This window comes from Hetaerina americana, unplaced genomic scaffold (genome assembly GCF_022747635.1).
Source record: "Hetaerina americana unplaced genomic scaffold, ioHetAmer1.1.p SCAF_12, whole genome shotgun sequence".
NCBI lineage: Eukaryota > Metazoa > Arthropoda > Insecta > Odonata > Calopterygidae > Hetaerina > Hetaerina americana.
This window is the reverse complement of record NW_027286292.1, coordinates 15,990,222-16,014,610: the sequence shown is the minus strand read 5'-3', so window position 1 is coordinate 16,014,610 and position 24,389 is coordinate 15,990,222. Positions and strand designations below refer to the sequence as shown.

At 39.0% G+C, this 24,389-nt stretch overlaps 1 protein-coding gene across 4 annotated transcripts in view; it reads right to left on the bottom strand.

The window, feature by feature from the left end:
- Positions 1-24,389, bottom strand: part of Itpr (Inositol 1,4,5,-trisphosphate receptor) — a 207,545-nt gene that overhangs the window by 123,026 nt on the left and 60,130 nt on the right. For all 4 annotated transcript variants that reach the window (XM_071582736.1, XM_071582737.1, XM_071582738.1 and 1 more), the window contains exon 4: positions 21,518-21,633. In XM_071582736.1, coding sequence (XP_071438837.1) covers positions 21,518-21,633 — 116 coding nt within the window. The remainder of the gene's footprint in view (positions 1-21,517; positions 21,634-24,389) is intronic.

Genomic DNA, 24,389 nt, shown 5'->3' with positions numbered 1-24,389 from the left:
ATAGAATGAGAGAAAGCTCCTATTCATCAGACTCCTCTATTTGGAAAAGTTTTCAAGTTGGCCGTATTTATCGATTTCTGGACGCAGTTTCGAGATACCTTAAACTGAAAATGTTTTAACGAAACCTACAGCATCTGCCCCAAAAATAAGTAGATCGATTATTTCCCGCTGACGCGAACGGCTGGAGTGGGGCAATTTGTGGCAGGAAAGGTCTTGGGAAAGCAACGCGACCCGCGTGTGGTCTGCGGACTGTAACTTGGTGCGGATTGTTGATAGACTGGACCCCTGTCAGAGGATCACGTCATGAACTCACGATGTCACGTTACATGGGGAAACGTTAGGTACGCGATTGAATTTTGTTAAAATTATACTCGGAAAATCGGGTTCGGAGACAATGACAATGGTTAAGGATACTTGCGGAGATAAAGTAATGTTCCATGGAATAGTTTTCCGCTGGAACAAAATGTTCCGGGAGAGTAGAGAGGAGGTTGGCGACGAGGAACGTCCTGGATATCCGTCAATGACACAGTGAGACGAATACGTACAAAATGTGAGCGGCATGTTCAATTCCGATCGACGCCCGAGTGTCAGAATGTTAGCATAAGAGCGCATTATTCCGAAAATCACAGTACAACACATTCTCACTAAAGATTTAGCCATGACAAAGGTGTGTGCCAAGATGGTCCCTAAGGTGCTGTCAAAAGATCACAGGGCTGCTCGGGTGACAATCTAGCGTGATCTCATGGACCGCTGTGAAAGTAACCTACAGCCCAGAGACATCATTTTGTCGCAATTAATACAAGGAAGAGTGAACGGTAACCATTTGAGAACGTTAGATAACGTTAAAGATGTAGTGACGAAGTGCCTAAACAAGGTTCCAATCGACGCCTTCCAGGAAGCGTACCGCGACTGGCAGAGGCGTTGACATCTGATCGAAACGTAGCCTGACTCACTCATCTGCAAGGCTAGCCTTTGGGGGTATTGGTTTGGGGAGGTTTTAAGCCTAAATAAAGGATATATATATATATATATATATATATATATATATATATATATATATATATATATATATATATATATAGAGGTCATAGTGTACATAAAAATTTTCAGCGTATATTACTCAATGTATATTTCAGGCGGCAATAAACCGGAAGAGAATAAACACCCACGTGGCAATGATTTCATCTTAAGCAAAGTAGAAAAGTGATTTATCGCGGAGGTCTCTGTTCAATATCGTACAAGGGGTATTTTGCTTGCATGAGGGGTCTTTGCTTCATCGCTTAAAAATTTATACGAATGAATTGTCGTTTGCATTCATATTTTTGTATTTTTTCTCTTTACCAACGCGCTTTATTTTCATTTGTACCTGTTACACCTAACATTATATTTTCCACTAAGCATATATCCTTTCCCATTGTAGAGTTGCATTATAAATGTAGAGATTAAAGGGAATTTTTCATGTACGTCTGACGGCGTATCAAGTCCGTTACCGTTTTGCACTAGTGCGGGCGTTACTCCTCCCTCGCGCTCCGGCCAAGGAACGGCTTGAAGCCGTTATTCTACCTTTCTAAGAACTTTGACCAAGATTTATATTGGGAAGGGAAAGTGAGGATAGTACAACAACTTATGTGGATCGCTTTTTCGATGGGTGCTCCGTAAGTAGACAACTTTTTCCCATTCTGCGTGCGAAATTTCTGCCGCAAAATGCAGATCTCAAGTGACCCAGAGGTCGCACATTATCCTGCTAATACCAGGGAGCACTCAGGGATGTTATCGGGTTTTTGCCTCCAATGTCTCGACAGGCAATCAGTAGGCAGTCGAACATTAACAATTCTTTCCAGCTGTCACTTCAATACTGTAAAATACAATAGTCGTGCGAAACATATACATTCACTGCCATAAAACTACCATTTAGATACAAGCATGTAAGTTAAAAATAATTTAAATCGATTAAAAAATGAACAAAAAACAGAAATAAATAATTTAAGTTATTTGACGATAACTTTCATGCGAATTATAAACAAAAGATTGAAAACAGCTGAATTTACCGATTTAGAGATCACGAGGATCGAACTCTCGGATTCCTAAGACGGACACAACCTCAAAGCTAATACTTTTGTTGGGCGTTACATCAGCGGCAACATAATTCAGATAGCTTTCAGAAGTGATTAAACACTTTTACGGAATTCACCGCTTATCGTGGGATTATACCCGATGTTTCGTGACCACTGCTGGTCCCTCTTCAAAGGGAGCTGCTGTCGAGATGGCATGGGCGTATATAAATGGAGGGTGGGGAAGGCAGGCGGTAGTTAGGGTGGTTGGGGGAGGCATTTGTTGGAAGTGTTTAATTAAAACTGCACTCCACGTGCGGCTGATTTAAAAGCCACTATCGCTGTACAGGTTTATTGTTCTTCACTTCTATCGCCTCTCGAATGAGCCTTGGTTTAGACCCTCACATTTGCAACGACTCGATTACTTTTGGAGTTGATGTAGTGAACTAAGGCCGTGGCAACACTGGACCCGACCCGACCGGGCCGACGCAACTGACTTTTCCCAACTTATGGGTGGCTACAATTAATCCGACCCGACACTAATTCATTATTAATATTAACTAGTTACTGTGGAGCTATACCTATGATTTGAGCAACGAATGAGGAGTCATTAACGAATATACAATAATGACATTTTGTAGAGAATGAAATTCTATCTACTATAAAATAATACATAATCTACATATAAAATAGAGGGGACGAAATTAAGTAACTTGGAACGAGTCAAGTAGAGAGGATACTTCGGTGTTACTCTTGTACGACCTATCATGGAGCACGAAGTATCCAAAGATAAGTCGGAGAAAGCCATAATTGAAGAATTAGATAAAATTATTAAAATAAAGTAAGTGTAACGGGGTTACATCAAAACTTGGGCTGGGAGTCGCCCCAAACACGAAAGGATACTAAAGCATTTGGAAAAGTAAATATTCTTTGTTTCCTCATTGAGGCGTCCTCCTAGTTCTAGGAGCCCCATTATTTGTAGCATGATATACTATACGAGAATGAGACACCCTCTTCATTATATCACCTTTCTAAACACAAAGAAGATACCACATTCTGGGAAACAAGATGTATGTATTATTATAATTATTATTGGTATTCTACCCGTTAAGGTAGGCTTTGAATGGAAACATCCAATACAATTGTACATTAATATTTAGTTGCCTTCACTAACATAAAAACAACCTGACATCGGACACTACCGCAAGTCAACCTTCAAATCCGCATACTTATTTCCTCCCTTCATTCCATCCGGCATGCCTATCCTATTCCATCCAGCATGCCTATCCTATTCCATCCAGCATGCCTATCCTTGCTTGCCTAACTCTCTCCCCTCTATTACAGTCTTCAACATTCCATTCCCAAACAAAAGGATCTGAATCCATCTTTCCTTCCTCCTTTGGATTCTTCCCAAAAATCCTCTCTCCTCCCCCACCATGCCTAGCACTTACTCATTTGTTTTCCTTTCTGTCCACTTCATCTTCTCCATCCTTCTCCAAACTCACATCTAAAAATTTTAAAATCTACACCTATCATCTTGCTTCCGCGCCGTGCAAAGCTACGCTCTATTTTAAAGCTTTAACGTGCCGTTTCTTAACGTCTTGCTCAATGTCCCTGTCATCAATTCCTCCTAGGGAGAGCTTTTTTTGCCTAGCGCAATTCTTCTCCAGATATCCGTTCTACGTTATCCATTTTGGTCCATAACACTTCCAAGATAGGTAAACTGTTCCACCTGAACTGTTTTAAATTTTTTACTAGGCCTTCGTCTTTCTCGGAAACTAGATAACCTTTGTTTTGCTGGAATTCCTTTACATCACATAAATATCGCACTGGCTTTTCAATGCGCTAAAAATGTTTGAAATATCTTGGCTGACTGTCAAAATAAAGCTTTGAGTATCCACACAATTAAGTGATTTAATCACTTATCCAACGATTTTCATTCCTACTCCCAGTTCTCCCCATTCCACGTTTACCATTTCCTCCACATGCACGGGATTTTCTGCGGTGGAGGAAAAGTATTCATATTAAAGAAATTCTGAACAAGACATATTCCGTATTTTGTAGAAGTAGTGCATCTGTCAGAGAAATGAAATCCAGCGACGATTTTTTAATCATGAACTTATCCCATATCCAAGAATGTACCAAGCAGGTCTGTTTCTTCTTTTTGGCCGACAAAGAAACCTCATCTTATTGCTTAAACGGAAAATGTTGAAAAATTTCTCTAAGGACATAGAATTTCATTTTTGAAATTGCTGCATAAACCATCCAATGGACATGCATTATACAGATGCATCTTGCGTAAATTATGCTGAAAGAAAAAGCTTATATTACGAAAATGTGGGTTTACATTTTCAAGAGAATTTGAAGGTTATTTTCTTCGAAGGCATCAAGCAGCCAAAGCGATGGTCAGGGATCGACATCCTAATTCTAAGCATTGAATTTCCCTGTTTGCTGGTCATGGATCTTATCAAAAGTTTCCGTAAATGCATTTAAATGTTTTTAGTTACTGAAACTGCTGGAGAAAACCTTTCAAAAATAGATGGCAGTCATTGAAGAAAGATATACCCTGTGAAACTGTCACAGTCAGCAAGTCTAAATGAAAAATTTACACATTTTATTGCACTGAATGTGTAAAAAAGTTCCAATGTTTATTTTTGTCAATCAATTGCGTCTTGAATTTTAACTCATACGGGTGTGCTCTCATTATAGTAGCGTTAAAATGATTCACAGAGCAGTGCAAATGGACATTTCGTAGTGGATTAGCTGATAAGGCCTTCTAGCAGCCATAAACCACATTTTTTTCATATTTAACTTATTAACACCGGTATCTACGCTACTGAGGGTTCACTAACTGATTCCTAGTGACACTACGGAACAAAATAGTGACATGAATTCAGGATCACTTTCTCATTGCCGAAGACCCACTCCAACCGAAAGGATTGATGAGCCACACAACGTCACAAGGTTTGTTATCAAGGATCTACAGTTCAAGGAACGTTTGCATGGGCTTATTTAACGCAGTCATATGCGTCTGTTTCCAAATGAGACTATCGATGGGATGTAGGGTTCCATGATCTTAAGCATTGGTTACTATACCCTGGAACTAGTGATTCACAGAAAGGGTAAACACTTCGAGGAGGATAAAACTCCCTAAGCTCTACGTATCATTGCCTCCATCTCGTTAGTCAGACTTGCAATTTTTCAGCTAAGCTAACATTGCACAAAATAAGGAAGAATATTGACACTCAAAATACCATTGATTATTAGCATTCACTTCGAAAGAGTATGACTTTGTCACAAATTATAAAACTGCGGGCTACGAACAGTCAATTTCCGGTTTTAAGTTTACCCAGGAGTTAACAGACACCCAAACGGAAATTCTCATAAATGCAGGTATTTTAAGGTATGAAAATCATAAGCATTGACTGAGATCCGGATTTGATCCCGGTCAAGCCGAATGATTTTTACACGGTGAAATTCCTGGATTTCGGTGGACATTAGCGGATGACTCCGTTAAATTCAATGCCGCGGTATCTCCCGCAGGTCTTTGAACACTGATTACTAACTTCTAAGCATATACTTATTAGGCTATAATGACATAAAAACAGGTGGCGATAAAAATTAAATAGGTTTAATTTACCAGGCACACGAACAAAAAATTTTAATTCATATACACGTATATATGGTGGGTACAGGAGCGGATTGGGCAGCTTCATACGGGGGATGATATTACTAGAGAGGAGTGGCGTAAATGCTTATACGACACCGATATAGAAATATAAAAAAAATATTCCTCAAAGGCCTTTTGAGATGAGTGACAGTCACAGCGTACATAAATGTCTACGCTGAAAACGTTAGAGACTCATTTCCGTGCGTGTGAAAAGACAACTTGAATTTCAATTTGATTTTAACACAGTATAGTTTTTAAGAGGTTGGGTCTGCACTCTCAGCAAGCATTACTCCTAGCGTTAGTAGATAGTGACCCTATCACTGGTGAACGCTTTACCTAACGTCCAGTGACGCAACTTTCTTGACAGATTTATTACACTACAGAGGTTTAGACGTAGGAGATAAGAGCCTCGTATTTAACCTTTTTTCTAATGGTTATTTTTTTTATTTGACAAAACAATTACCATTCCGTTATTTGGCGAAAAAACTCAGGAAATGAGGGCCAATGCGTGACAGTAGATGACTAAAAGTCGGGAGTTAAAACTAAAAAATAGAATCCGGGACGCATAATTCTGTGCTCATTTTTTTAAATGACTGAACTTGACAAATAAAAGCGCCACAATATTTGTATTAAATATATTAACGTTTGTCTTCACTTTTTAAGTATTTCAACTACTTGGAGTGTGTTTTACCCGCGTGAGAATCGGAAATATGCCCTAGTATGGGAAGTCTTCGGTCCCAATGACATCACGCAAGCTGCTTCTTAACTTCCCTAAATCCCTGTCGCGTTTCCTGTCACTAAATATTTTTAGTTTTCAATCATTTCTAAAAAATATAGTTTTCGTCTTCAAAGGGACAGACTTGATTTATCATCCAGGCGCTACAATTTTCCAGGGTGTCCGCAATTAGTATTATTAATAACCCGAGTTTTCTAGATTCTCCGCGGAATATTTTCAGTTCTCCGGGTCGTCCTACATTCCCCAATGAGTTTATCTTTCGACGAAATTGGTCTGTGGCAATAATTATTGACTGAAATTTAAGAACTGAGAACGCAGCCTCATTTGGGCATCGGGCGAGTAACACAATGCGGTCCCTTAGAGAAACGAAACATTGATTTTCGGAAAAATGAAATCAATATTCCGAAAAAAAATGGCGAGGAGTATGTCTTGTTTCACGAAATCGGCACACCTCAGAAAGATCGCCAATAATGGCGACGGCAGCGCTATTCCAGTCGCATTAAAAATTTGATTAAAATCTTTCAAAGCTTTGAATATGAGAAAATTTTATTTGAAATGCGATGGTCTTTTAAAAATAATATACTGAATGCAATTAGGGCTATGATAGGTTTCACTATTACACCGCTGCTATTCCAACAAGTTTGCTAAATGTACAAGGCAATGAACTTTCAAAACAAAGAATTTGGGGACGTATTTTTCCAGCCGTCATTGACCAGTACGAATTACGCTCTAAGGCTAATTTAGGAGAATGTACTAATAGCTTTTATGGTGAATACCTTACGACGCCAAAAATATTCTGTGGAGTGTCCGCCTGAAATATAACCTTCCCACCTGTTAATTGGTTATTGACATTAAATATTAAACTGTTGACCCTAAGGCGTCCAACGGTGAAACCACGCTAACACCTCAAGGGTGGACACATTAAGTCTACACCTGATACCTTTCGCCCATTCCTCCTGTCCAAAGATACCCTGCCTGCCGCAATTAGCCAGCCAGATGGAACAGCACCACTGGAATCACTGGACGCTGACTGCATTTTACCAAAAGAAAGCTGTCGAGCACATACGTTTTAGGATTCTATGATTACTTTTATAAGCCCCCGAATGTGTTTACGAAGATATTTTATGTTCATATTAAAGACCTCTAGTGAAAGTTTTCAACTATTGTGAAAAAAATCATTTCAGAATTGGTACTTTCCACACGTAAAATCAGCAATTTCCAACTGGATTCCGTATGAACTGTGGGAAGAAACCATGGATCACAAAGAAGTACCGAAGCGAAGACAGACGAAAGTAAAAAAAATCTGAGTAAAAAAAGGACAGATAGAGGATTTAAGCCGAAAACCAAAGAAGAAGAATATACGGGGATCCTGTGTAAAGTACCGCCGCAAAAACCTTGACCGGAAAGAAGTTGAAGCAGCTTACATGAATTAGAGACCATTTTAATGAACGCCGGGAAAATATCAGTTCCGTTCTTGATAACAATGGGGAAATACTGTTGGATGATGAAGCGAAGACATGGGAAGATTATATAAAGAAACTTAATGAAGGAAAGACATGCATACTAGAAAACTGGAAGAAAATGATACTTTCGACGGATGTGAGAAAGGATACTACATCCTCAAGTCTGAATTTGACGCTGCAGTACAGGACTTGTGTGTGAACAAGGCAACAGTGACTGCTGATATACCCTTGGAATTGATAAACAACCAGGATACATAAATTCCGACACTGCTTTACGATCCAAAATGCAATAAGAATGAGCGACAGTAAATAACGGTGGGCACTAAGAAGAATGTAGCCGTCCCTAGGCAATCAAGAAAAAGGCAGAATATTTTTAAACTTAAAAAACAATTAGTTAATTAACTCAGACATCAAAGATCATTCCAAGAAGCTTCTACCAAATAATGACGAAGAAAATGGAAGAGTATTTAGTGAGAAACACTTTGGATTATGTGTCGGAGCAAATAGCAATGATTAGATTTGGCGAAAGCAAGGAAGAATCTAAAATAAAGACAGAAGGCTGGGTCGCTTATTATCGTCCTTGATATTGTACGTGCACTCTGCCAAGGTAATTAAAGAGATCAAGGAAAAGATAAGGGCAGCAGAGAAGGAACAAATAGGCTACGATTAGCGGATGACATGGCTTCACTTGCAGTAAAGAAAGAAGACCTGACAAGGACACTTAGTCTTAACGGAGAAGGGGATGAAAAAGCACAATTCAAGAGCAGACTAGGTAAAGGCACGCTGGAACAAGTAGAATAGTTTTGCTACTTAAGCAGCAAGATCATGGAAAAAGATGTAATGTTGGAAAAAGCAAGGGGATGGAAAGTAGGTTAATGAATGGGGAATAGGGCTTCTTTAAGAAGAAATAAGCACTAACGGGAAATAGTAATACAATAGACTTAAGGTTAAAACTTATACGTGGAGCCTACTTAGCAGTATTTACAAGGGAGACGACCGAGAGCCAAGGTCATTTGCGCTAGTACGGATGTATGGGAAAGGAAGGGTGGAGAGAAACCCGGCGTCGGCATTATCCTACTCTTAACGAAAGGCACCGAGGGGTCCGCAGCTTTACGTCCCATCCGACGGACGGTGTGCTCACTCAAAGTGCTCTCCAAAAGCACCTCGAGTAGGGATCCGGCTACCACTGAAAAATATATTTTGCAATCTCCAGGATTCGAACCCGGGGCCTCTCGGTGGGAAGCCAGTATGCTAGCCACCGCAACATCTCGATCCCCTGGAGTCTACTTTTTTAAGAATTTGACACGTGGACGATTTGCAAACAACAAAAGATTCGAGGACATGGAAATGTAGCGCTTTTGAAGAATGATGAAACTAAAATAGAGTAATAAATGTAGACGTCCTTCGTAGAGTGTGGAAAAGAGAAGCCTATGGGGAAAACTTACAAGAAGAAGAGGGAAATATATGGACCTACCCTGGTGTATGATATCTCAATGAAAATTATAATTGAAGGCTGCATAGAGGGTGTAAATACGGAGTAAGGCTAAGCATAACTATGAGAAAAAACTAATGGAAAATCTACGTCAATTGAGCAATAAAGGGATGAAAAGATTGACAGGTACAGGGTATTTTGAAGAGCTGCTACATACTAAGGAATGATAACCCACGATGATATAATTAACTGTAATCCTTCCGTTTCACCGGAATGTCACTGTGTAGAGATTCAACTAACGTATGCATATGGGTCACCGAGTACTTGGAATCATGCTCATTATATAGTATCATTCAGGCAAAGTCTGTTTTCATTTCTTCCATCGTAGCAGGCAACCACGTTCGGATAAAAAGCTTTTATTCAGAAATTTACCGTAAATAGTCCTTTCTCTACGGTCAGACGAATTTTGGGGGAACCAATCACCAATTTTGCTTCGGACGTTTCCACGGCGTTGTGTCATACATTTCTCTAACCTTTTCACAGTGTGCCTTGGCTTCAGTAGACAAATGAATCGCTGATATTCCAACCAGCGTCCCTTTCGACCTCCAGACGCTGATTGAAATAAAAGCAAATCTGATGTCTACTGAAGCCAACCCACGCGGTGAAACCCCAGAATAATGGAGATCTACATTCACCAATTCCTTTGCCAAACCCCACAGCACTAGCTCCTCCCTCCTTTCCTGCCAAATCTACCCCCTCCTCCTGGGGTGTAAAATTGTACACATACGAGATCGTATAAGACGGCACCCGACTTAATTTTGGAACCTGAAGATTATGCAATGCATCGAAACCCGGTCGTGCAGTAAATATAATCTAGTGGAAAATTGCTACCAACCGTTCTTTATTATGTTCCAATTCCACCACATGACGCCAGAAACTACTCAATTTGCTGATAGTTATCGAGTCATATACAGCGTATTAGAGTATTAGTATATATACTAATAAAAGTAAAATCAGAATCGACGGGCTTGGCCATTGTTCAGGTCATGCCACCAAGCAATCAGATGGAGGAAGGAGTCGATAGGGTATACAATCAGCTAGAGGATATAATCACAGATGTTCCTAGAGGGAAAAATGTGACTGATAGAGATGGGGGGATTGGAACGCGACGGTAGGAGAAGGTAGTGACTTAGGGGTCTACGGTTTAAGAACAAGGAATGACCATGGGGATAAAGTAATAGAGTTCTCTAGGAGACAGGGTTTAATCATCACTAACACTTGGTTCTCGCACCACTAAAGACGTGGGTATGCATGGAAAATGCCAGGTAACTCAGCAAAGTATCAGTTCGACTATATCATGGTTAGGTGCCGATTTAGGAATAGCGTGATAAATTCGCAGTTTCCGGGAGCGGATGCAGACTCAGATCAAAATTTATTAATTATGAAATTAAGTTTTCTATTCCAATAGATTAAGCAGGGAACGTGGTGTAGGAAATGGGAGCATAGAAGCATTAACTGGATTGAAAAGGCAGAAGTTTCAGCAGGCTGTAGAGAAAATCATGAGAGAAACGGAGCTAGGTACTTTCGAGGAAACATGGGAATATATCACAAAAGGGATATCGAAAGCCGCAAAAGAAAATATAGGAACTGTTAATAGAAAAAGGACAAGGAAAACATGGATTACGAACGAGGTGATTAGAAAGATAGAAGGAAGAAGGAAATGGTAGAATGTAAATACAAAGATAGGTAGAAGGAAGTACAAAGAGTTAAATATAAAATTGAGACAGGTAACAAATAGAGCAAAAGAAGCCTTACATTTCCCTCTCTACCTCCTCCTAACATTCTCCCCTATATCAGTCTTCAACATCCCATCGCTAATGAAAATGCTTTGCATCCATCTTTCCTACCTCCTTTGGATTTCTCTCAACAATCCCTCCTTCTCGCTAACCATGCCTACCACACCCTCGTTTGTTTTACCTTCTGTATATTTCACCTTTTCCATACTTACCCACACCCACAGCCCAATCAATGCTTATCCCGACTCTCCATCCGTAACTAGCAACTCAGTAGGCTGAGATATGTTCTGATGGCGGATAAGTCTCTCATTCTCCAATCGACGCATATTTTCTGCAATACATTTATTTATTCCACCTAAATTACTCTGTCGAACGGCTTTTAATTACAAAAGAAACCAATTCACCAATTTCTTATTAGTGACATCATACAGCTATGACATCACACGTGCCTCTTCCCTTTCTTAACCCTAACTGGTCGTTCCCTATGTAATTATTTGCCCTTCTTTTCATCCTCTTATTGATGATCCTTAGAACCACTTGAACTACGCGCGAAATTAAATGTTTTTCCATAGCCCTCACACTTCCCTTTGTTTTTGATGGGATATTGACTGATCTGACGAAATCTTCCAGCCAAATTTCTCACTCATAAGTGAGAATATTCCATAAAAACTTTCCTCCCACGTTTTCCTAACCAATAAGTAATTCCACGGAAACTTATTCTACACCCAGGGCCTCACTTTACTTCAATTACCTTTACGTTCTTTATTTCGTAACCATGTACACCGAGAACTTTGCTTTTCTTTCCTGCATTATAGTCACTTCCCGTCTAAACTTGGCGAAACATAAAGGGCATTATGTGAATTGAAACCAAAGAAGGCCGATTTTGTCCGATCAAATGATTCGTCAAAAAAGGCAAAGAAAGCCAAGTGATGACATAAAACTATAAGTTCCAATTAGCACGCAGCTGAAGTGGTATCTATATGGATAATCAACAAATGCATGGAAAGATACAATCTGAATGCATTCGTTTTTTCGTAGATTCCAAGAAAGCGCTTGATGCAGAAAACTGGGTAGAATGCAATACAGAGCATAGGAGTAGACGGAATGGATAGATGACCAACCCGTAACCTGTAAATGTCGAACAACTGCCCAGGTGCGAGCAGCGGGTTAAGTCGGGTTGGGAAAAGCTAGAAAGGGAGGCAAGACGGGTATCCATTATCACTCGTGCACTTCGACGCACACGCGGATGAAATGAAAAAACAGGCAAGGATTAGGGTCTAAAATAGGAATGAAACTCAGTGGGAAATTCATTAAAACATCTAGAATTGCGGATGATCAAGCCCGACAGTCAGCCAAATAGTGAGAATCATTGAAGAGCGCATTAGAGAAGCGGTGCGACAGATATGGCACAGAGTCAGTGAAAACAAAACTTAGGTTACGAGATTTTCTAGAAAGAGGACGCCTAATTTAATCATTAAAGTTGGAGAAATGAGAAATACAGTATAATATTTATTCATCAAATTACAAACATTTCACACGTTTTCATTTTAAATATTTTATCTTCGATTGTTCTACTAAGGATAGGTACACATTAAAAATTCTTTTCAAACTGAGCAAAAACTGATAATTAAGAAGTCTGTCAGGTTTACACTCTCATATAAGTTTACTGAAAAATAATAACTTCACTTTACCTGCTGAATAAGCGATTATTTTACGGAATCGGTTATTTCATGAATATCTTTGTGCTCAGTATCATCAGATAACTTAATATAATCAACTGTTGTAGCTTCTTTATCATTAGAGAGATAAAACTAGCTATCTAGCCGCTGGTCATATCAGATTTTGGTGTAAGGTGCACCAGTTTAAATTTTTCTTAAACTTATCAAGAAAGAATCCTTTAAATTTTTTCATTTGTGGTCATTAAAGGACTGTTATCTATTTTGGTGTGTTAATGTAATTTAAAATAACCAATAAAAATGTTACTGTCTCTTTTAATAATGTCTTTAAAGAAAATATTCCATGAAAATTTTACGTGGGCTGTTCGATAAAGCGGGTTGCACAAATTAAATTTATAATTAATTTCCTGTACATGGATATTAAAAAACTCATTAAAACACTATTTTCAAATGGATATCAATCTCCTTCCACTTAGCACAAATGTTCAAGGGTAGTGATCTCTCATCTTCCACAGAAGTTACGGGAGCATTTCTAAAGGAAGCGATGTCGAACTGGGACATTATTCATTAACACGCTATTTCTTTACGAGCATAGGTATAATAAACGTTGATGAAAGCCTCAAGCTAAAAATGTCTAAGCATGTAAACTTTAAGAAAGTAAAAGATTCATATTCATTTAGATCAAAGTTCAGCTGGCATTAGGGCATCACTAAGTGCATATCACCAACAGTAAAGCACGCTATTTGTGGAGATTACCAATACCATTGAGGAATCAACGAACAGGAGGATGTTGGACTTCTTCGTTATCTCATATCAGGATTTATATTATCCTGATAGTAACCACGAAACCGATAGCGAACAAGTACCGTGGGGGAAAGTTGAAAAGCACTTCAAAGAGAGAGTTTAAGACCACGTGATAATTGTTTGGGAGTACACGGGTGGTAACCGATATTTCAATTTCGGGTACCAAGCGTTTACCACAAATAGTTTAGTCCGCTTTCAAAGTCTGAAGAAATTGCAATAAAAACTAAAAAAAAGCTCAGGTTCTAAATATAAATTTTTATTTCCCTGTTAAGTTAAATATTATGGGGTTCAGCTTTTCGCATATTCTCTGAATGATGTTCGATTTTTAATGTATTTTTGCTAACTTATAGCCTTTTTAATCTAATATAACCGTCAATAAAGGAGTTACATAACTCAATACAAAATGCGGTCAAAAAAAGTACGGTCTATTTCTTACAATAGAAATCACTCTGAGTCGATCTCTACTGGGCCGTAAAAGATAAATATGTTCTGCTTTTATATTAGTTTGGAAAAAATGTTAATCCCTGAGCCAGGAAATTTGACGTTACGAGCCATAAGAACAATAATTGATCTCTGCTAAAATCGCCCTATCCCGAGGCATATTTCTACGGCGTAAAAGTTGAGAAGGAAATCTTGAAATTCGTATCCCAAGAGTCACTTTTTCTAGCCACCTAATCAACTACCAACGAGTCAATTACTCGATGAGGCTAACAACGTGAAAATCAAGTACCAAATTTTGCGCTTTTTAACGCAAATGACTACGCCGGTATTCTTCCTATGCCCATTTTAGAGCTTTCCCTACAGTGCCTTCTCGAACAGTCGCATGACCACGCCTCTCGAGTGGCTTTAGCAGATGAGTGGAAGGAGTGAGATGGGCCGACGACTGCTCCCGTAAGACGAGAGTTCGTTACCCATGATACTTGGTAGGCGAGCATTTTCCCAAGCGTGAGTTAGGTGTGTCTTTGAAGAAGCGGTAAGGTCCTCCTCCTTCCAGCTTTGCTGTGTAAATGGAGAGCGCATTTTTCCCTGCCACTGGAAACTTGACGCAAGGTTCCAATTCATAACATGAAGAGAGTCGCTCTTATTTCGCTGGGATATCTGCTACTCTATAATTATATTGACAACAGTAGTTATTTGATTTTTTTGAAATTATTTCTCCTATTTTGCGTCCTTAATACTTTACATGGGTAATTAATTCGTCTGTATGTTATAAAAAACCAAAACATGTACAAGATGCTTCTAATACTTAGGAAAAGTGACATGGGCAATACAGAGCGACTATTGCAACAGAAAAATTCTATTAAATTGCGATGCGGGCGGTGAGGTTTACTAAAAGTAAACCACTCCCTTTACTAAGAGCGCCACCGCTTTGATTTTATTAAGACTTATTGAAGGACCCATGTATTGTATGTTTGTAATTGAAATGGCGACGGTGCAGCGGTGAACGGTTAGGTATCATCGAATGGATGGGAAGGAAGGGAAGAGGTTCTATGCAGTCTAAATTTTTCAATGGTAGGGGTGTGGAGAAAGGTCAAGCCATGGCCTATGCCTATTATAAACGGCTGGTAAGCATCATTGGGATCCTCCCTTCGAACGATCGGGTGATTAGAAGTTCCACTCTCTAGCCTTACCTACTGGCAAAAGCATTCCTCCTAAAAAACATTATTTTCTTCCCTCCTTTGGCATTTCAATGGCATAAATTGAACACATTCAATGGAAACTAATTTCCCTGATAAAATAATTATTAAGAGCCACATTGACATTCCTCACCCCATTTACATCTTGTGAGCAGCAACGATTGGAATGGATCCTGTCATTCTATCACCCGAAGGACTTCAAAACACGTGAGTGGTTGCTGTACGGAACCACGATGGCGGAAGTATTACTTGAAAGCGCCCCTGCCTTAGTCAGCACCTTAGCTGAACCCTCAACAAAGATCTGAAATACACAAACCACACCCCTTCCTCCGCTTCCTTCCCACCCATTGCACAACCGTCTTTCCACTCCCTCCGTACCAGCTGAGTTTTACTACCCTGATAATGAAGCTAATGCCCGGTCTTCACGACACGCTAAACTGATGCACACTATTTTCAACACGATGAGTCCGTGAAGAGAGCATACAAGAGTAGTGTCACTACGCTAATTCATACGTGAAGCGACACGGTGTCGTTGACGACATGTTCCGTGAGGACGGGACCCATCCGAACTACCGAGACAACGTGATGCCTCTCTAGGAGTTTCCCAGTATTATTTGAGCAACTAACACCTTATGTTCCAAGTATTTAAAGCGCTGCTAATAACTAAAATTATGAAGGGTATCGCGAGGAGGGAAAAAGTACTAATTCAAATGATGAAAAACAATTTAATCGTGTTTTCTGGGTAATAGTTAGGCATATACAACTGAGTCCTGTGCGCGCCGCGATAGTTCACCCGAGCTCACGGTCCTGCCGGTCTGCCTAAGCTACATTCAATGAAATTCATAAGATTTCCATACTAGGGAAACATTCTATGCAATCATGAAGCACATCCCAGAGGACTGGCATGAAGATCAAATCTTCCCCCTTATTTACTTCGATTCAAGTTTGAAGAAACGACCCCATAGTCGGGAGTTCATTAAATACAATGCTACAGATACCTTACGAATTGGCTTCCGTTGACAAACGGTTAAGGATTACATCGATTATCTGAAAAATGCAAAGGCAAAAGACTTGAAAATCGTTTTAGTCATAAATTTGTTCATTTAATAACAATATCCTACTTACGAATACTAGATGATATATTGGTAATATTTGTAGTTGACAAAACAATAAATAAAGGCTATATACCCTAAAATCCCGATGCATACAGGTATGTAATATACTGTATAATTGAACGAATCCGATAATCGAAATAGATTTCCAGGACACTTTTAACAGGAACTATTGTTGAGAATAAAATGGATAAATTTATATTTGAGTAATCTCGAGAGTCCATTGTTTCGGTCGACAAGATATCCATTGTTTCGCCAAGTCAGATGTTCATTACTGAGGCTGCATTGAATCCTGCTTTAGCAATGCTGTGAATGAAGAATACAATTGATACCTATATTGATGCCCAGTGAATGAGACGTGGCAGTCGTGGCCTGTGGGTTGGGCTTGGGCCGTCCACGTGTGCAGGATTACGATTACATACAAACGTGTCAATATGGACAAAGGATAGAAAGAATTATTAATGAGATAATTTAGTTTGTATCTTTGAAACTAGATCTTTGATATTGGGGTGAATTTTCTCCGTTTTTCAAAAGTTGACCTCAACATTAGCTTGTTCCTGTATTTGTGTCAGACAGAAACAAACGGAAAACCGTATTCGCTCCTGCAATTTTTCGACGGGCGCAAACACAGAAAATCCTTCCTTAAACACAAATTCTGCAGAGAAGGGCATTAAGCAGTAAGACGGCAAATTTACAAATGGACTAAAAATTTGAGGTCCCAAAGTTTGCACAGTCATCAAACTATTCGTATTTTAAATCTTTCGAAACTTGGCCCCGCACCACCAAACAGCGTCATGTGTATCACTGGTGAGGGGCGTACCACCAGTTGAAAAGCACCGCCCTTACAGTTTTCCAACAGGTGCCGCGCCGTGGCGTATGGTTTGTGACGCACACTAGGAAGCAACTACCGATCGATACCTTTAATATGCAGCGAATTGGCGCTTCATAGAAACACCGTATACACCAAGGAATTTATAAGAGGGGAATGGGATGGGCGAGGGAAAGAATTAAAAGCAGGTGGGGACTACTCAAATCATGTCTGCTGGTGATAGTTAATTAACCAATTAGCACAGGAATTGAAATTCTGTTAAGCGCATTACAACAGCATTCGATGGATAGGGGGAGATATGACACATGAGATTAAACACAAGAAAACGAAAGGCATTATAATTTGAAGGCTTAGGAGGGCCAAGGTCACACTAGGACATAATTTTTAGGTTATAGTACATCTGTCCCCGTGTCCTGGCTGTATTTGGAAGAAAATGGATAGTGATAAAGACATTAAGAGGATTTGCGTCAGGTAAGAAAACATTTACGAAGATGGAAATGATGCTCCGGAATTTATTATGATTTCAGACGTCGTTTTTCGTGAGTAGCTGTGAATAGAGCGATTTCAGCGGAATTGTTTTTCTTGCGAAATAATGACTGGGGTGGATCGTTCTAACTATTTACTAAAACTAAGGCAAACAATAACCTGCTTAATCATACAAGACATTAAGCATAATATAGGGAGTGGAGATTAACTTCAGAAGGGGATACATGCATTTTCCTTACTTGACGACGGATAGACTTCCAGACCATCGGAATTTCGCGTCAGAAGTCGAATCATTGAAAGGCTGCTATAAGCATCGAAATGAATGACCTTCAGTTCAGACCAAGGAAGTCAATGGTTTTAGCAGCCCTTAAAAGAGCTTGTCATTATGAAGTAGCAAGTGGATGCGAGCCTAGAGTGGATACGAGCACAGAGCGTTTTCAAAGCGGAAGTATTTAACTTAAACTGGAGTTGAAAAACTATAACAAGGAGACGAATCCTGTTAATCGTTCAAATGTTCAACATCTCGCATAATTTTTGTTTTGCCAAACGTATTCCACAAAACAGGTTCCAAAACTGGTCGTGGAAAACATCCCATACCCCCTTTGATCTTTGACTACTAACTCAGTGGTCTGGTTGGGTCCCGCGCTCGCTTAGATTAATATAGTATGCTTGGCATTGTGTTTATCCCCGAATGCAGAACTAATCTCTCCGTAACCAGTCCGCTCGCTATCTCTCCAAATATCAGTGTACCTTGATAATATGAATAATAAAGAAAGATACCCTATCGACGTATTTCACTACTGTTTCATCCAACGTTTTTCCAATCGATTTCATCACCACTCCAAAGAAGGCTCCGTAGAGTTGTCTTGTCAAGCCCACAACTACCCCAACCTCTTTCCTCAAAGGCCAAAACTGCACTTCCTTCATCGATCTTCACCTTCAATTTTTATTCCGCTCTTCTGCCCCAACCAGGTAGAGATGTCCTCACGGAGGAGAGAAAGAATTTTTCCCGACTGCCTTTCTATTATTTCCCAACTCCCTAGCAACATCACAGGTAGGATATGTCCAGACCCATTCTATGGCAAACCCTCCCCCATCGTGAGGACTGAGAACATCTTCGGGAGAATTCGCACCATTTCCTTTCGAGGTAGGAAGAGTAAAAAAAAACAATGGTAGGTAACGGTTTAGGATCCTGGATTTCTACTACTAAGAAACTAGCCCTTTTGATATTTTCTTTGATACCGTCATATCCTTCCATCCTTCTTTCTACTCCATAGTATTCATGCTTGGCTTCAAACAATCTTATACAGGGTGTGTTCCGAAAGTAATGCAATTCTTTTATTTTTAAAGTTATTTATTGAACAGATTTGCACACACACTTAAAATTTTTTGAAGTACTGTCTTGCATTCCTTGGTCTCCGAACATATTGGTTTAAAGCCATCCTTGGTTTTCTCCGACTAGGCACATGGCTACTTCGGAGGCGGTGCCTTGGAATGTTTGTCATGTTTAGATTGTGCTTTGGTCTCCGGGTCAAAATAATGGGCTCATGTTGCCTTGGGTGACCAAGCGTTCCAAAAACCGTCGGAATAAGCACGAAGGCGTTGCAAATGTACTCCTTACGGTGGCAATCAGTGACTATTACGGTTAACTGTAAGATGTCGGGGGACCCAGCGTGTTGGCGAAGGCTTTGTGGGTAATGGAAAGGACACCCCTTCTGATAATTCCTTGAATACATGTCGAGAATTCTATTCTGATCTCCTATTATACGAGGTGTATTAATTCACTCTTTAAATGCTATTTCTTTATGCTTATTTTTTGGGGTATTTTTAGTACCCTGCAAGCTACCGCATGGGTGTGTGGCGGGGCGCGAATACAGACTTATTTTGACCCGAACACTTTTTCCTCCTAGCGCGGTCGGACAACGTTATTACGAACCCTTATCGTTCGTGAGAAAAGTGACATCTCAAACCTATCTATCCTACACTTAATCTCTCGAACTTTACTGGCAAACTCAAAAAACTCAAATCCCGGCGTTGTTGAATATTTTTCAGAGGTATCTCGATCCCTACTTGAGGTGCTTTTAGGAGGGCACTTTGAGTGAGTACGCTGTCCGTCGGATGGGACGTTAAGCTGCGGACCCATTGGCGCCTTTCGTAAAGAGTAGGCTAATGCCGACGCCGGGTTTCTCTCCCCGGAAAATGATTCTTCGAAATATCATGGATAAAAATGACATGACATACAATTATGAAGCCGTAATTGGCCGTAACGGTTTCCCTCTTTAAATAATGTGATCATTTACTATCTGGAGGCTTTACAGACTCGTGATAGAGACTAGGCTGCACATTCTTACACAACAAGTGACTTTACATACGGCGCGTAACAAATTATGAGCTGAAGTGCATGGAAAGTCTCGCGATTTTAGATTTGCCTAAAAGGGTCGCAGCAAATCGGATCTCAAAGGCGTGTGCTCGGAAGAAAAAAAGAATTTCTCGCCTCCCTCAGCGGCTGCATTATGCAACATTGAAGTGAACGAGACAATGACAAGGAAGCGATCTTACCGAGAGAAAATATAGATAAGTAGAGACGCTGGCAGGAGAAAGTTTCGCTTTTGTCAAGAAAGAACTACTTACTATTGGAAGAAGATTTTTCATTTTGACAATACGAGAAGAGCCACTGCCCACATTTCGTTATTGTACAAAATATTTAACCTATTTGTAATTAAACTGGAAATATAATATGCACGTGAATACTATAAACATTAAATCCAATGAAATTTCAAGTATTACCTGTTAGTTTAAAATACTGAGTATTCTGAAATACTGATAACTATGCTCCACATCAAAGTTTTAACGAGCCTTTTTTTAACATCCTCACTCAACGACCCTGTCATCAATTCTCTACCCCTCGTGAAAGCTTCTTTATTTAACACAATTCTTCTCCTTTATGTACCTACTAATTTGACCATTTTGGACCAAAAGACTTCCAAGATACGTAAATTGTTCCACACGCTCTAGTTTTTTTTCCCTTCTATTTAAAAATTTAGCTTAGCATAACCGCTTTACCTTGGTTTTATTTACATTTATTCTCATCCCATATCTATCGCACTAAAATTACGAAGGCTGCAAATAATAGGCTCATTTTCTTTTCAGTATCCTATGTTACTATCAGATTTAACCATTCAATAAATAATTTGCATGCCTCAGAACTGTTCAAGTAAAATAAAATCAAAACGCTGCTTTTATAGTCAGTGATAAAAAGTTAAGTACCAAATTATTCGTATTAAAACATGCATAAAGAAATGGGAAATTTCGGTGCAGGCCCACCTGGCCCAACCCGCCGTGAGTCCTCCTATAATTAGTAGAGCAATACTTACAGTGCTCTGAGTTGAAGTCGCATATACATTCAACGATGTATATAGATAGCATGGAATTCTTTACTGGAAACCCAGTAACTAAGAATATTACTATTGCTCTAACTTTTCCGATATTTAACGGCTTTTGAAGTTCCTAGAATGTATTTTCTAATAGTAATTGTAGCAATTCCCACAGAATATTTTGAAAGATTCTTGAATGAAAAAATATATAAACAAAAATTTTTAATCGCTTACAAATTAAATTAAAAAATAAGGCTGTGTGAAATGAAGGTGTTTCATGATATCGATTATCCTTCCCGCGGTAATATTGTAGTTACTCATTTTATCTTCTTTTTCAGTAAAAGCACTTTATACTTCCTTTTGCTATTCGTGTGGTTAAAAGGTCTGCAAAGACCCATAAGTCGGGGGCTGGTACCGTAATTATGGGGCGTGACAAGATAAAAGCACTTACATGAAGTCGTTTGAGAAGCACAGCATCTGTTGCTGAAGTGGCACTTTGTTTGGCAGCTTTCCAGAACTGTTTTTGCGCTGAATATCTGTTCATAGGACATATTTTGAACAGGCAATCTGAAAAAATGAAGAAAAGTAGTTATCACCCTAAGTACACAGGCAAAATACTAAATTAATTAGTGTATGCAAAACGCTTTGAACAAGGAGTCAATACTATGGACTCTGTTCACATCCTACACTAAATTATGAACTTCCAATAAAAATTTCTATCAGATACTATAACTAGAAGAAACGACTCTTCTCAAGTTTTGCATGTAACTGTAAGACTGGAAAACAAGAAATCGAGATTCACTTTTAAAGCGAGCCTTTTGATGTCGGACTAATAATCAGACAGGCCAATGAATAGACTAATAATCAGTACAATTCTCAAAAATTAAAAATCACTTATGATAGCCGCCGGACCAATGTTAAGTTATGCTGTCATATTCGTATACGATATGTTCGCCCAGTTTTAATTCAAGAGCAAATTACACGTTATCAATAGTAATATATACATATATTAATTAATTAATATTAATTAATATCTTTGTATTAATTATATTAATTAATATTTCTTTTTATTAACATATTAGAATAAAACTGATCAGTTTTCTGGTATACAGGATGCAATAGAATTTCATTTGTGAAAACCTTTGAATTATTTAGCTCTCCCCCTCACACGGGGTCCATTTCCCTAAAAGAAAATTCCCCACAACTTACATCTCACCAAACTACGTTTGGATGAGGAAAAATGGTACCGTTAAGTTTTCCGAACGCAGTATTGTATATTACCCTGGTGATTTTACAAAATATTTTGACTGGGCCCTTTTTCGATGCCCATTTAGAACCACGAATTACGCTGGCCATCTTTGGCTCTCTCTGCCAATTAAAAATATATTCAGACGCACTCCGCAGTTTTATTTCATCGAAATTATCTCCTCTAAAAGTGGTGTTAATACAATTAATTATTCATCCCCTCGCTCGCGTTCAATGCGTGCCACCACATGAGAGATGAATTACTGAGGAAAGCTTTCTAAGTAAAAAATTTCAGGACATTTTCAGGTTCGCGATAAAAAAGCAAGTACCTTGTACAAGGGCATACTTGCACAAGGAAGATTTTATTGGAAGAATGCAATGGAAGGAAGTCTAAACAAGTTCCTTTTCGCCCAGACCAAGTAATATCACGCAACAAAAAAATACATGACGCACATTAAATATGAAAAGTCCCTAGAATAGGTGTTACATTTTTTGGCGTGCTGAACTGCATACTTCGTAGAGATGCAGCAGAGAGGATTATGCTCAAATTCAGATGAAAGCTCAAGGAATTGAGATTTTTGGATAACAATATTTTTCTCAAAACGTGTTTCCGTTATTTCCACTAACAAATATTAAGCATAGAGTTGAGAGGAATAATAGCACGTTTCGGTACGTGCAATATGTATCTCTATTTTTATAATGAGCATCTATGCATGAGTTTTTGTTAACATTATATTACTTATAACTGAATAAAAATTGAATAAAGAATTTCCTGTACGATTTGACGTGAAATTTATAAAATTACAACTTTAAATGTTTATTTTAAATTATCCATCCAACTCCATGTTACGTAGGTATATCAATTATATACTTCTCAGGTCAAGAGTACTGTGATTTCGTTTGTTGCGAAATGTTACGAGTTAATTGAATTGCTATATAATCTTACAATGCCAGCTCGCACTCAAAAGACATACTGTTAAATACAATGGCGTTTTGAAATGCTTAAACGCCATATGGAATGAAAAGTTACATATTGAGTCAAATTTTCTGTCACGTCAATGCCACCCTCCGATCACATTTGAAATCAGATACTCCGATCCGCGATAGGTCTCGACACCACTATGTTTTGTCATAGGGCCACTGGCAGATTTCCTTCCAATTGAGCTGAACAAAAGTACATTTGCAATTGGGATGATGCCGTGCCGAGTGAATTCTTCACAACTGTCTTCCGCTGGAAGAACTGCAGCCCTATTAGTGTGCACCAAAAACTATCTTTGCCGGCACAGTTGTGGCTGGAATAATCGTGATAAATCAAGCTAAATTTTCCGACTGGACAGGAGCAGAAAAATTAACACAAAACTCGCCGGCGTCCGAATTCGGTGGCCTTCGTCCTATCTAAGCGGAACAACACGCCCTCCCACGGACACTGGTTGAGCCAAGGATAACCCCGAATATTCATGCTCTGCAAACCCGAAAATGCAAACTTCGTATGAATTTGACTAGACTAATATGATGAGTATAAATATTTTTGTAAGACCTACTTTTCTTTTAATTCAAATTCTAAATCGTGTGCGCACCATTTCACAGAACTCGTAGTAATAGTTCGGCGTATTACCGACATGGTTATTAGACATTTTTCAGCATCTTCATGTTATGAAAGCCTGCCTGCTACCCATGGTTGCAAACTATATATTTTTTCCTTAAACTAAGGCCTCGTCAAATATCAATTATTTCTCATGCTACACTTTTCTACATTCCAGCAGAATTCTATAACTTTTAACTTGTAGTGTCGCAAAATGACAACAATCACCACTTGACTCACAAAATATTAATTGCGACTGCAATATTCCGAGGAATGCAATGTATTATTTTGCTATTTCCAACATCATATTACCCCTATCTATGCAAAACTATCTTACAACTATCGCTAATATCTTCGTCTAAATCACAGCAAGGTGTCCATCGTAAACTCATAAATTTCGAGGAAGCACCTATTCCTTCGTTTGGTTGCTGTGTTTTGTTTATTTATGCGCTGACGTGTAAATTCAATGTAATTACTAGATAATAGATTTTTTTCA